The sequence below is a fragment of the Erinaceus europaeus genome, chromosome 21 (genome assembly GCF_950295315.1).
Source record: "Erinaceus europaeus chromosome 21, mEriEur2.1, whole genome shotgun sequence".
NCBI lineage: Eukaryota > Metazoa > Chordata > Mammalia > Eulipotyphla > Erinaceidae > Erinaceus > Erinaceus europaeus.
This window is the reverse complement of record NC_080182.1, coordinates 22,499,787-22,510,467: the sequence shown is the minus strand read 5'-3', so window position 1 is coordinate 22,510,467 and position 10,681 is coordinate 22,499,787. Positions and strand designations below refer to the sequence as shown.

General features: G+C 46.8%; 1 protein-coding gene across 4 annotated transcripts in view; it reads left to right on the top strand.

Moving 5' to 3' along the window:
- Positions 1 to 8,324: 8,324 nt before the first annotated feature.
- UBP1 (upstream binding protein 1) overlaps positions 8,325 to 10,681 on the top strand; it is a 55,396-nt gene continuing 53,039 nt past the window's right edge. For all 4 annotated transcript variants that reach the window (XR_009547061.1, XM_007524036.3, XM_007524035.3 and 1 more), the window contains exon 1: positions 8,325 to 8,486. Coding sequence is in view for 2 of the 4 variants with exons in the window: in XM_007524036.3 (XP_007524098.1) it covers positions 8,374 to 8,486 (113 nt within the window). In the remaining 2 variants the exon portion in view is untranslated. The remainder of the gene's footprint in view (positions 8,487 to 10,681) is intronic.

Below are 10,681 nucleotides of genomic sequence, written 5' to 3'. Positions count from 1 at the left end.
AAAATTTGTAATAGACTCCCCACATTTCCAAATAAGATAAGGTTTGAACTTGAGGTTTAAAATCTGGGTCAATTTTGCTGTGTTGTTCTATTTTTCACTGTTAGATTCTTTTTTGGTAGAGGTAGGAGGAGTGAAAGAGAACATAGTACTATACTGCCCAGCTCTGGTTTATAGTGGTGCAGGAGATTGAACCTTTGGTCTTTGGAGCCTCAAGCTTGAGAGTCTTTTTGCATAACCATTATGCTTTCTACCTCCACCCCTGAAGATTCCTTCAGTATGGTGCAAGCCAGGCTCAAACCTGGGTTGTGCACACTGGCAAAGCAGTGCACTATCAAAATGTGCTATATCTTCAGCCTCTCTCTTTTTTATTCTTCTAAATGTTAAGTAAAAATGACTTTCCACCAAATTACATCATCTTTTTTGTGTGTGTGTCTCCAGGCTTATCGCTGGGGCTCGGTGCCAGAACTACAAATCCACTGCTCCTGGAGGCTATTTTTCCCATTTTGTTGCACTTGTTATTGCCTTCGTTGTGATTGTTATTGTTGTTATAGCTATTGTTGTTGAATAGGACAGAGACAAATTGAGACAGGAGAGAAAGACAGACACCTACAGACCTGCCTCACCACTTGCAAAGTGTCCCCCCTGCAAGTGGGAAGGTGGGGGCTCAAACCGGGATCCTTATGCTGGTCCTTGCGCTTTGCGCCATCACAGCCCCCACCAAATTACATCTTAAAGTAAAAGACTGAAGTCTTAGCAGGCCAGACCCATTTGTAAATTAAAGTGTTTTTATAGTGGTTAAGTTAGAATAGCATTTACCATCAATAGAAATGAAAGGTCATATATTTACTCCATGGTATATGAGAGGGTTCTTTTGTTTAATTTTTTAAATATTTATTTATTTATTCCCTTTTGTTGCCCTTGTTTTATTGTTGTAGTTATTGCTGTTGTTACTGATGTCATCGTTATTGGATAGGACAGAGAGAAATGGAGAGAAGAAGGGAAGACGGGGAGAGAAAGACAGACACCTGCAGACCTGCTTCATCACTTATGAAGCGACTCCCCTGCAGGTGGGGAGCCGGGGGCTCAAACCAGGATCCTTATGCCGGTCCTTGTGTTTTGCTGTTTTAATCTTTAATATCATTGTTTTTTGGCATTTTAGTTTTCTTTTTCTTTTGCCTCCAGGGTTATTGCTGAGGTTTAGTGCCAGCACAGTGAATCCACTGCTCCTGGGGGCCTTTTTCTCTCTCTCTCTTTTACATTATGTTTTAATTGGATAGGACAGAGAGAAATTGAGAGAAAAGAGAGAAGTAGGGAGAGAAAGACACCTGCAGACCTGTTTCACTGCTTGTGAAGAGACCCCTGTTACTGCTGCCATTGTTGTTGGATAGACCAGAGAGAAATCGAGAGAGGAGGGAGAAATAGAGAGGGAGAGAGAAGGATAGACACCTGCAGTCCTGCTTCACCACTTGAGAAGCTTCTTCCCTACAGGTGGGGATCCGTGGGTTCAAACCAGGATCCCTGTGCGGGTTCTTGCGCTTAGTACTATGTGCATTTAACTGGGTGTGCCACTACCTGGCCCTCACTTCTAAAATTAAATTTATTTATTTATTTATTTATTTATTGGAAAGAGACTGAGAAATTGAGGAGAGGGTGGAGACACACCTGCAGCACTGCTCTATCCCTTGTGTAGCTTCCCCCTGCAAGTGGGGACTGGGAGCTTGAACTTGAGCCCTTACACATTGTAATGTGTGCACTCAACTGGCTGTCATTCCCTGGCAGGACCCCCACACTAGACCTTTCTGTTGCATAACTGTATAACAGTATTAATTAGTTGTGATAAGAAACAAAAAGGGCCAGGCAGTGGTGCACCAGGTTAATCGCACATAGTGTGAAGCTCAAGGATTCCTGTTCAAACCCTCAGCTTCCTACCTGCAGAGAGGTCTCTTCACAAACACATTATTTTGTTCTAAAGAGAAAACACTAAGCAGAACTTGGAATGAAGTTGGTGTATTGCATAAATACAATTTTATTCCATTAAAAATAATGTATTTGGGGCCTGGCAGTAGTGCACCATGTTAAACGCACATAGTAGAACCTGCACAAACATCCAGTTGGAGCACAGCTCCTTCCTCGCCTGCCCAGGGGGTCACTTCACAAGCAATGAAGCAGGTCTGCAGGTGTTTATCTTTCTCCCACCCCTCTTGATCTTCCCCTCCTCTCTCAATGTCTCTCTGTCCTATCCAATAAAATGGAAAAATAGCCTCTAGGAGCAGTGGATTCATAGTGCTGGTACCAAGTCACTGGCACTAAGCCCCAGCAATAATGCTGGAGGCAAATAATAGTAATAATGTGTTTGATGACCAGCAAAATAACTCACTCAGATAGTGTGCTGCTTTGCCATATGCAGGAGCTAGGTTTGAGCTGGGCCCCATCCATGGAAAAAAGCTGAGGTGTTGTGGTCTCTTTTATTCTTGGTTTCTTTTTTTTTTTTTTAATTTATTTTCCCATTTGTTGCCCTTGTTTTTTTTTATTGTTGTTCTAGTTATTATTGTTGTTGTTGATGTTGTCATTGTTAGATAAGACAGAGAGAAATGGAGAGAGGAGGGGAAGACAGAGAGGGAGAGAGAAAAATAGACACCTGCAGACCTGCTTCACCGCCTGTAAAGCGACACCCCTGCAGGTGGGGAGCTGGGGGCTCTAACCAGGATCTTAGGCCTGTCCTTGCACTTTGTGCCACCTGCACTTAACCGGCTGCACTACCGCCCAACTCCCACTGTATTGGTTTCTATGCTTTTCAGTGTCTATCTTTAAAAATATTAAGAATAAATAATTAAGTCAGGGACTGGGAGATAGTTCACATGGTAGAGCACTTGCTTTACAATATGCTAGGACCTGGGTGTAAGCTTCCAGCACTAATGGGAATATCACACACAGAGTGCAAGCTGTGGTGTCTCACCCTCTCTGTCTTTCCCTTTCTCCCTCCCTGTCTTTATCTATATTGAAAGAAGAAGGAGGAGGAGGAGAATTAAATAGTGCATGAAAAATCCTGTATTGATGATGAGGAGGAGGATTTATTCGTGTTACTGTTGACAGGAATGTAAATATTGTACTCGTCAGAATTCAGCCACATAGGAACCCAGAAAATATAGTCTCCTTGGGCACAAAGAAAACACACTTCAAGTAGAGACCGACAAAGGCGAAAAGTGGCTCTAGTCTTTAACTACTTTATTATTATTTGGATCAAAGTTCTATTTACTTAACCAAATTGCAGAGTTCTGGCCCAATTTACTTTGGGGATGGTAGTTTATCTAGGACAATGTAGTCTGGGTGGCTCCAGTTGTCCATACTTCTCCTGAAAAAAGAAAAGAAAAGAAATAAACCAAAACATACAGGTGCCAAGAGATAGCTCACCTGGCAGTGCACCTATTTTGCCAAACTCAAGACCCTCCGCCAGCACTGCAGGGAGCACCGTGGATGGTGGAGCAGTGCTGTGCTGTGCTTTTTGAGAGGAAGAAAGGGAAAAGGAAAGAAATAATAGTCAGCAGGGAGGGAGAGGGAGAAAAAAACAAGCGGCTGGGAAATCATCTTTGCCCAGTTGAACACACATTTTATTATGCGTGAGGACCAGGTTCCAGCCCCTGGCCACCACATGAGAGCACCATACAAAGGCTTCACAAGCAGTATATTTGTTTATGGGTATTGGTGGTGTATGCTTCTATGTTATTGAATTTTTACTTGATTCCCATGGGATTTCCAAGGTATATGAGCATATAGCCTGCAACCATTGATAATATCAACCTCCTTCTTGCCCCTTACCTACATATTTCTAGCTTTTCTAATCTAATTGTGCTGTTTGGTGCTTAAAAAACTTTAAAATTAATTAATTATAGTGAACATGCTTGCAATAGTTAAACATTTGTCGACAAGTTCTTTGATATTTGTCCTTTCAAAAGCTGAGGATGAGTCCTCTCTCTTTCTCTCTCTCTCTCTCGAATTGCCACCAGGGCAATCCACTCCTGGAGGCCATTTGTTTTATACTCTCCCCCCACCTTCTTCTTTATTTGATAGGGCAGATAGAGATTGAGAGGGAAGGGAGAGAAAGACACCTGCAGTATTTATTTCGCTGTTCATGAAACTTTCTCTCTGCAGATGGGGATCAGGAGCTTGAACCTGGATCCTTGCTTCACTGCCCGGCCACATGCAATCTTTTTTAAATGGAGGCTGGATGATCTAGAAGGTGGCAGGAGGTTCTGAGTTTGGTTTCTGGCATTGTATGTGCCAGAGCAGTTCTCTTGCAGTCTCCTCCTCCTCTTTTTCATGAATAAATGAGTGAATAAACTTATTATTATTTTTTTTTTGCCAACAGGGTTATTGATGGGGCTTGGTGCCTGCACGACAAATATACCATTCCCTGCGGCCATTTTTTTTCCTTTTATGACAGGCCAGAGAGAAATTGAGAGGGGTGAGGAGACAGAGAGGGAGAGAGAAAGACACCTGTAGACCTGCTTTACTGCTTATAGAGTGTACTTTCTGCAGATGGGGAGGGGAGCTAGAACCCAGGTCCTTGAGCTTGGTGATAAGTGCGCCTAACCAGTTAAACCAAAGCATGGCCTCCGAATAAACAAATCTTTTTTTTTAAAGGAAGCTAATCTAAGTGACTAGCTTCCATCAAGCAGAAATAACATGAAAGGTACAGTGCGTGACTTCAGAGACCATGTCATTAAAGGCACTGCAGCTTCTTTTCTCTTTGTTTACTTACTCTGTGGAGCACTACTTGTCATGTTTGAGGACACTTCTGCAGTCTCATTGTACCAAATGTTGATGCACTCAGGTTTCTGGTCAACAATCTTGCAAGTGAGTTTGGAATTGGATCCTTTTGCTTTAGTTAAGTCTTCAAAAGACCATTTTGAATGCAACTTTGTGAGAAACCCTGAGGCAGAACAATAAAATTAATGCTCTTTCCAGGATCTGTATTGTGTGGTTTTTGTTTGTTGGAATATTTGATATTATGAACTGATTCACAAGAAATTCACAAAGTTTAAAAATGTATCACCTTGCACTGAAAAGGAGAGTTGACAGCACCACACAAAAAGAGAATTTCAGAGTCCTGCAAAACTAGGTGCTGAGAAAACTAGTTATAAACAGTTTGTGCATCTAGGATAATTCAGAGGTTGGGACTAGAATCCCAGTGGAGCGACCCAGAGGGAAAGGACCACTGTGCTCTTTAAAGGAGTGCAATCAATTCCTAATGAACTAACTGGCAACGTTTACCCAAAATGATTTCAAAATTGGCTGGGCCAGTCACTGTTATGTATCTTCTGTTCTGCCTTCCTTGAGAAGAAATGTCTATAAAGACAGTTTTCAGAGAGTCGGGTGGTAGCGCAGCGGGTTAAGCGCAGGTGGTGCAAAGCTCAAGGACCAGCGTAAGGATCCCAGCTCGAGCCCCCGGCTCCCCACCTGCAAGGGAGTCGCTTCACAGGCGGGGAAGCAAGTCTGCAGGTGTCTATCTTTCTCTCCCCTCTCTGTCTTTCCCTCCTCTCTCCATTACTCTCTGTCCTATCTAACAATGACGACATCAACAATAACTACAACAATAAAAAAGCAGAAAGGGCAACAAAAGGGAAAATAAATAAATTTTTAAAAAAAATTAAAGACAGTCTTCAGTGTATTTTCTATAGTTGCATACGATGTGTGCTGGTGGTTGAGGCAAAAGACCTGTTTGTTTTGAATTGCCACCAGGGTAATTGCTGAGACTCTGTGCTTGCACTAGGAACCCACTGATCCCAGCGGATCAGTGGGTTCTTTCTATTTTATTTGGTGAGAGAAATTGAGAGGGGACTGTGGTGCTATCATTAAGCCCCAGCAATACATAGGTGACAAAAAAAGAAGAAAAAAAGGGAGTTGGGTGGTAGCACAGCGGGTTAAGCGCAGGTGGCACAAAGCGCAAGGACCAGATTAAGGATCCCAGTTCGAGCCCCTGGCTCCCCACCTACAGGGGAGTTGATTCACAAGTGGTGAAGCAGGTCTACATGTGTCTTATCTTTCGCTCCCCCTCTCTGTCTTCCCCTCCTCTCTCCATTTCTCTCTGTCCTAACAACGACAACATCAATAACAATAATAACTACTACAACAATTAAAAACAAGGGCAGCAAAAGGGAAAATGAATAATTATAAAACATTTAAAAAATTAGAGAAAAAAAATTGAGAGGGGAGAGGGAGAGAGAAAGATGGATACCTACAGACCTGTTTCAACACTCATCAAACATGCTGCTTACAGCCAGGTCCTTGAGGATGGTTATGTGTGTGGTCAACCGGATGCTGCCCCCCCCATGACTGGTCTCATACAGAGGAACCTCTAAACTATTTACACCAAAGGACCTGTGTATTGCCCCCTACACACACACGCACAAATTCATTTGCTCATAAGTTCCTGAACTTTAAGTTTTATATGTTTGAGATTTAATGGAATGAGAACTTTCTAGATGGGGAGGGGGTGGTCAAGGAAGTAGCATAAATGCATTCTTCATATGGGAAATTTAGCCAGAGAGTGGAATTGGTAGATTTTAAATAAGGTGCCGAAATCACTTGCCGTCCATAAATCTTATCCAGTGACTAAAAAGAAAAGGTACAGACTAGAGAATCTGTGTCCTTTCTGACCCCAGGCCTTTAAAGTGTTGAAGAAGAAACAAAAACAAACAAAATTGTTTTTAGTCCAGAGCATTGCTTATTTCAGACTTATGGTGGTACAGGTATTTTAATCTGAGAACTCAAGAGACAGGCATTAGAGCCTTTTGCAATAACCACTAGTGCTATCTGCTCGGAGCCAAGCACAGAAAAAGAAATCAGCAGTTTCTCTTGTCCGTCTTTTGGGACACTTAATTTTGGTAACTCTGCTCTCATGTGCTATGTCCAGAAAGGCCGCACAGAGAGGCTTCAACTTAAGTCTTAGATGTCTAGCATCAAACAATATGCATGCAAGTCTGGAAGCTCTTAGGATGACTTAGTGCCAATCATTATTGGAGACAGCCGAGTGAGAATCCCCTAGGTAAGTCAACTGAACCCTAAAAACTGTGAGCTCAGAGAACAATACATGACTGTCAACTGTTACTGCCACTGCAAGCCTCCTTTAACTTAGACGCGCCATACTGCTTCCTGCAGTCAGCAATTCGAAGAGGACTCTCCGGAGCGCTTTTTTGGCACCCCTGATTGGCTAACTGTTTTGTCAATCAAGACTTTCTACCCAATGGACCAACAACAAGGCGCAAACCTATTGGTTAAACGCACATCCCCTTTCCCGACATCAACAGAGTAGACAAAAACTAGAGACTACGCTAAAAGGCCAACAAGAGACACAGTGCTCTTAGGAAATGGTATTTAGAGATGCTTCTTTCAGTGAGGGCTAATGAACTAGTTTCTTAGCAGCAAATTCAGTCCTCCAGGACACCCAATAGGAAAAATGCTTCGGTTGTTTGGTCAGGGGCGCAAAGCCTCATGGGATTCTGGTCCAAGTGCTTATCGTTATTGTTCAGTTCGCCTGTCAATCAGCCTGCTTCTCCGGATGAGCGGAAGTCGGCTATCCCTTTGGCCCGCCTCTTCCTGGGTTGCGGTGCCAGAAGGGGGAGGCCCAGCCCGCGCCACTGCTGGGGCTGGGAAGCTGCCGGGTGGGCGGGGCCGTGCCGCACCGCGGGGACAATTCCTCCACTGTCAAGGGCTGGGACAACCCCAGAGCGCGGCGCGGCGCGGCACGGGGAGGGTCTGGGCCCAGGGCGAGCTTGGGGGCGGGGGCGGGGCCGGGGCGGGGCCGAAGGAGGCGGAAGCGACGAGTGAGCTCGAGCCGGAGCCAGATAGCAGCCAGCGTCCGAGCCGGCGGAACGGCGGCGGCGGGGTTCGCCAGGGCGGCGGGGCGCTAGAGCCTGGGCGGGAGGGCCGAGGGTCGAGGCCGGGGAGTGGGTGACGGGCGGGCTCGGCCCTGCGCGGTCGTCGGAGCGGGCTGAGCTCCCGCCCCCGCGCAGTCCCGGGGAGGATGCGACCGGGGGCCTTGGGGCGGGGCGGGCGGCGGCAGCTGCAGCGCTAGCGGCGCGGAGGGTGGGCAGCGGCGGCATGAGGCGCGGGGCCGGAGCCCGCGGGAGGGAGGTGCTGCCGGCGGCCCGGCCGCTCCCGCTGCTGCAGCTGCTCGCCGGGCTCGCCGTGCCCTGCCCGCGGGGCCCCGGCCGCTCTGGTACCGGCCGCCGCCCGGGCCGCCACTGGTGACCACTCGCCGCGCCGCCGGAGGCTTCACCCGCGCCCTCCCTCAGGACGCGCACGCGGAGCCCCGGGCCCTGCGCCCCGCTCGCGGAGGCCGCGCTGCGCGCCGGGTGGCGGCGAGGCCGGAAGATGGCCTGGGTGCTCAAGATGGACGAAGTGATCGAGTCCGGGCTGGTGCACGACTTCGACTCCAGCCTCACGGGCATCGGGCAGGAGCTGGGCGCCGGCGCCTACAGCATGAGGTCCGGGCTCGGCGGGGCGGCGGGGCGGGAGCCTGTCTTCTTGGGAAAGGCCTGCGCGACCCTGAGCGCTCGCCCGGCGCGGTGGTGCCCCGGCCGGGGAGGCCGACCGCGGGGTCCGGGCGCTGCCGCGTGGCCTTGGGGCCTCGGAGCCCGGGGACCTCTGTCCACCCGGGAGCCGCGGCGGGGACTTGCTCCCAAAGGCTTCATTTCTGTTAAAATGGCTTGGGGGGGGGTTCCTTGGCTTGCAAATGATTTACCAGCCGCTCACTGCTGGGATACACTGTAGGAAATGGCAGGCCTTATATTGGGGAAAAATAGTCTCCAGGGTCTGGAGACCACTTCGGACTCGCTTGCCCTACATTGTATTTGCTGGCTGCTATTTTTTTTTTCTTTATCACTTAGTTATTATAGTAGTGATTATAAGTGAAAGCCACAGGGGAAGAAAACACAATGAACTTAAGTTTTATTATTATTATTGTCTCAAAGGTGATTTTTTTTCACCTGGGGGGAGCCTCTGTTTTCTTTCAGACTTTTTTCCTTTGGAAGAAAACTTTAAAGTACAAGAATTGTACCACAAACAACTGTTTAGTCTTTACTGTGGGTACCAGCAGCCCATCATTTTGTTTAATTTTTGGGAGGTCGAAACCGATCTGAACGTAGTCTCTCCCCCAGTGTTCGGACAGAATTGTGTTTAAATGATCAGTTAGGCAGTTCTTTATCTTAGAAGCGTCGTGGATATCCAGTTGGTGTACCATGGGTTCTCCTGGTTATAGTGTAAAATTCGATGGTTAGGGAGCATTTCTGTAATGCAAATTGAGACTTGAAGTAATTTCTGATGTCATTGAAGTGCTGTCCAGTTTTCTAGTAACTTTCATTCATTCAGTTACTTCCTGCCCTGGGAGAGGTCAGGAAGAACAAACATACTAAAGTCTGCAGGGTTAGAGCTCTCCTGAAGTGGACACTGCTCTCAAAAGTAAGCTGGATTTTAAACCTTAAAGAGAAACGTCGGACCATAAAGAACTCAGAATAGTGAGTGGTGCTTCTTAAATGTTTGAAAGTGATTGGAGGAAAGCCTTTAGTCACCAGCCTTCTGACCCTGAACTTGGCACTTCTCTCTTTTCTTTTTGCCCCTAGGGTTATCCTATATAGTGCCTGCATTATGAATCAAGGCTCCTGGAGGCCATTTGTTGTTGTTGGATAGGACAGAGAAATGGAGAGAGGAGGGGAAAACAGCGAGGAAGAGAGAGAGACACCTGCAGACCTGCTTCACCTCTAGTGAAGCGACTCCCTGAAGGTGGGGAACCAGGGTCTTGAACCCGGATCCTTGCACATGCACAGGACCTTGTAAGTTCTATGTGCCGGTAACCCAGTGCTCTACCGCCCTGCCCCTGCTAGCTTATTTTTCTAAGGCAGCTGTTTCGCTTGGGGAAAATTGAGCTACTGATATCCACAGATGATCCCAGACAAAGTATTGGAGTATTGGAGTGATTCCCTACTGAAAACTCAGACCTCAAGTGTATTGCATCCCTTGAGACCTTGGCCTTGCTGTCACCAGGCAGGGCATGCAAGGCAAAATTCTGTATGTCTTTCCTTTTGCTTTTGAAGTTTCTTTTCTTTCCTGCCTGGACTTAAAAGTGCAAAATTTCCCCAACCCAGGCAGACTCCCCCCACTCCTCCTTCAGTGTCAGATTACAGTGACACCACCGCACTGCCCCTCCATTCATGGTGTTTCCTGTTGATGCTTGGTGCTTCCTTGTGGCGCTAGAGGCTTAGACCCAGATCCTTCAGCATCTTTACGTGTGAGCTGCCTCCTGGCCCTCGGTCTTCTGTTATAAAGAAGTTTAGTACCTGGGATTTTGTTCATTGAGAGTTTTGAGCTTCTACTATTCTCCCCTTCCCCCCATAGTTACACTTAAGTAGCAACTGACTTATTAACACTACTTAAGGTTTAGTTAGTGAAAAAGAAATGCAATCCTAGGGGCTGGCTGTAGCTTAACAGGTTAAGTGCACATAGTATGAAGTGCAAGGACCCAGGTTTGATTCCCCGGCTCCCCACCTGCAGAGGGTTGCTTCACAAGTGGTGTCTCTGTCTTACCCTGCTCTCTCAGTTTCTCTCTTTCCTGTCCAGTTAAAAAAAAAAAAAGGAAAGGATGGTCTCCAGGAGCTGTGGATTCATAGTGCCAGCATTAAGCCCC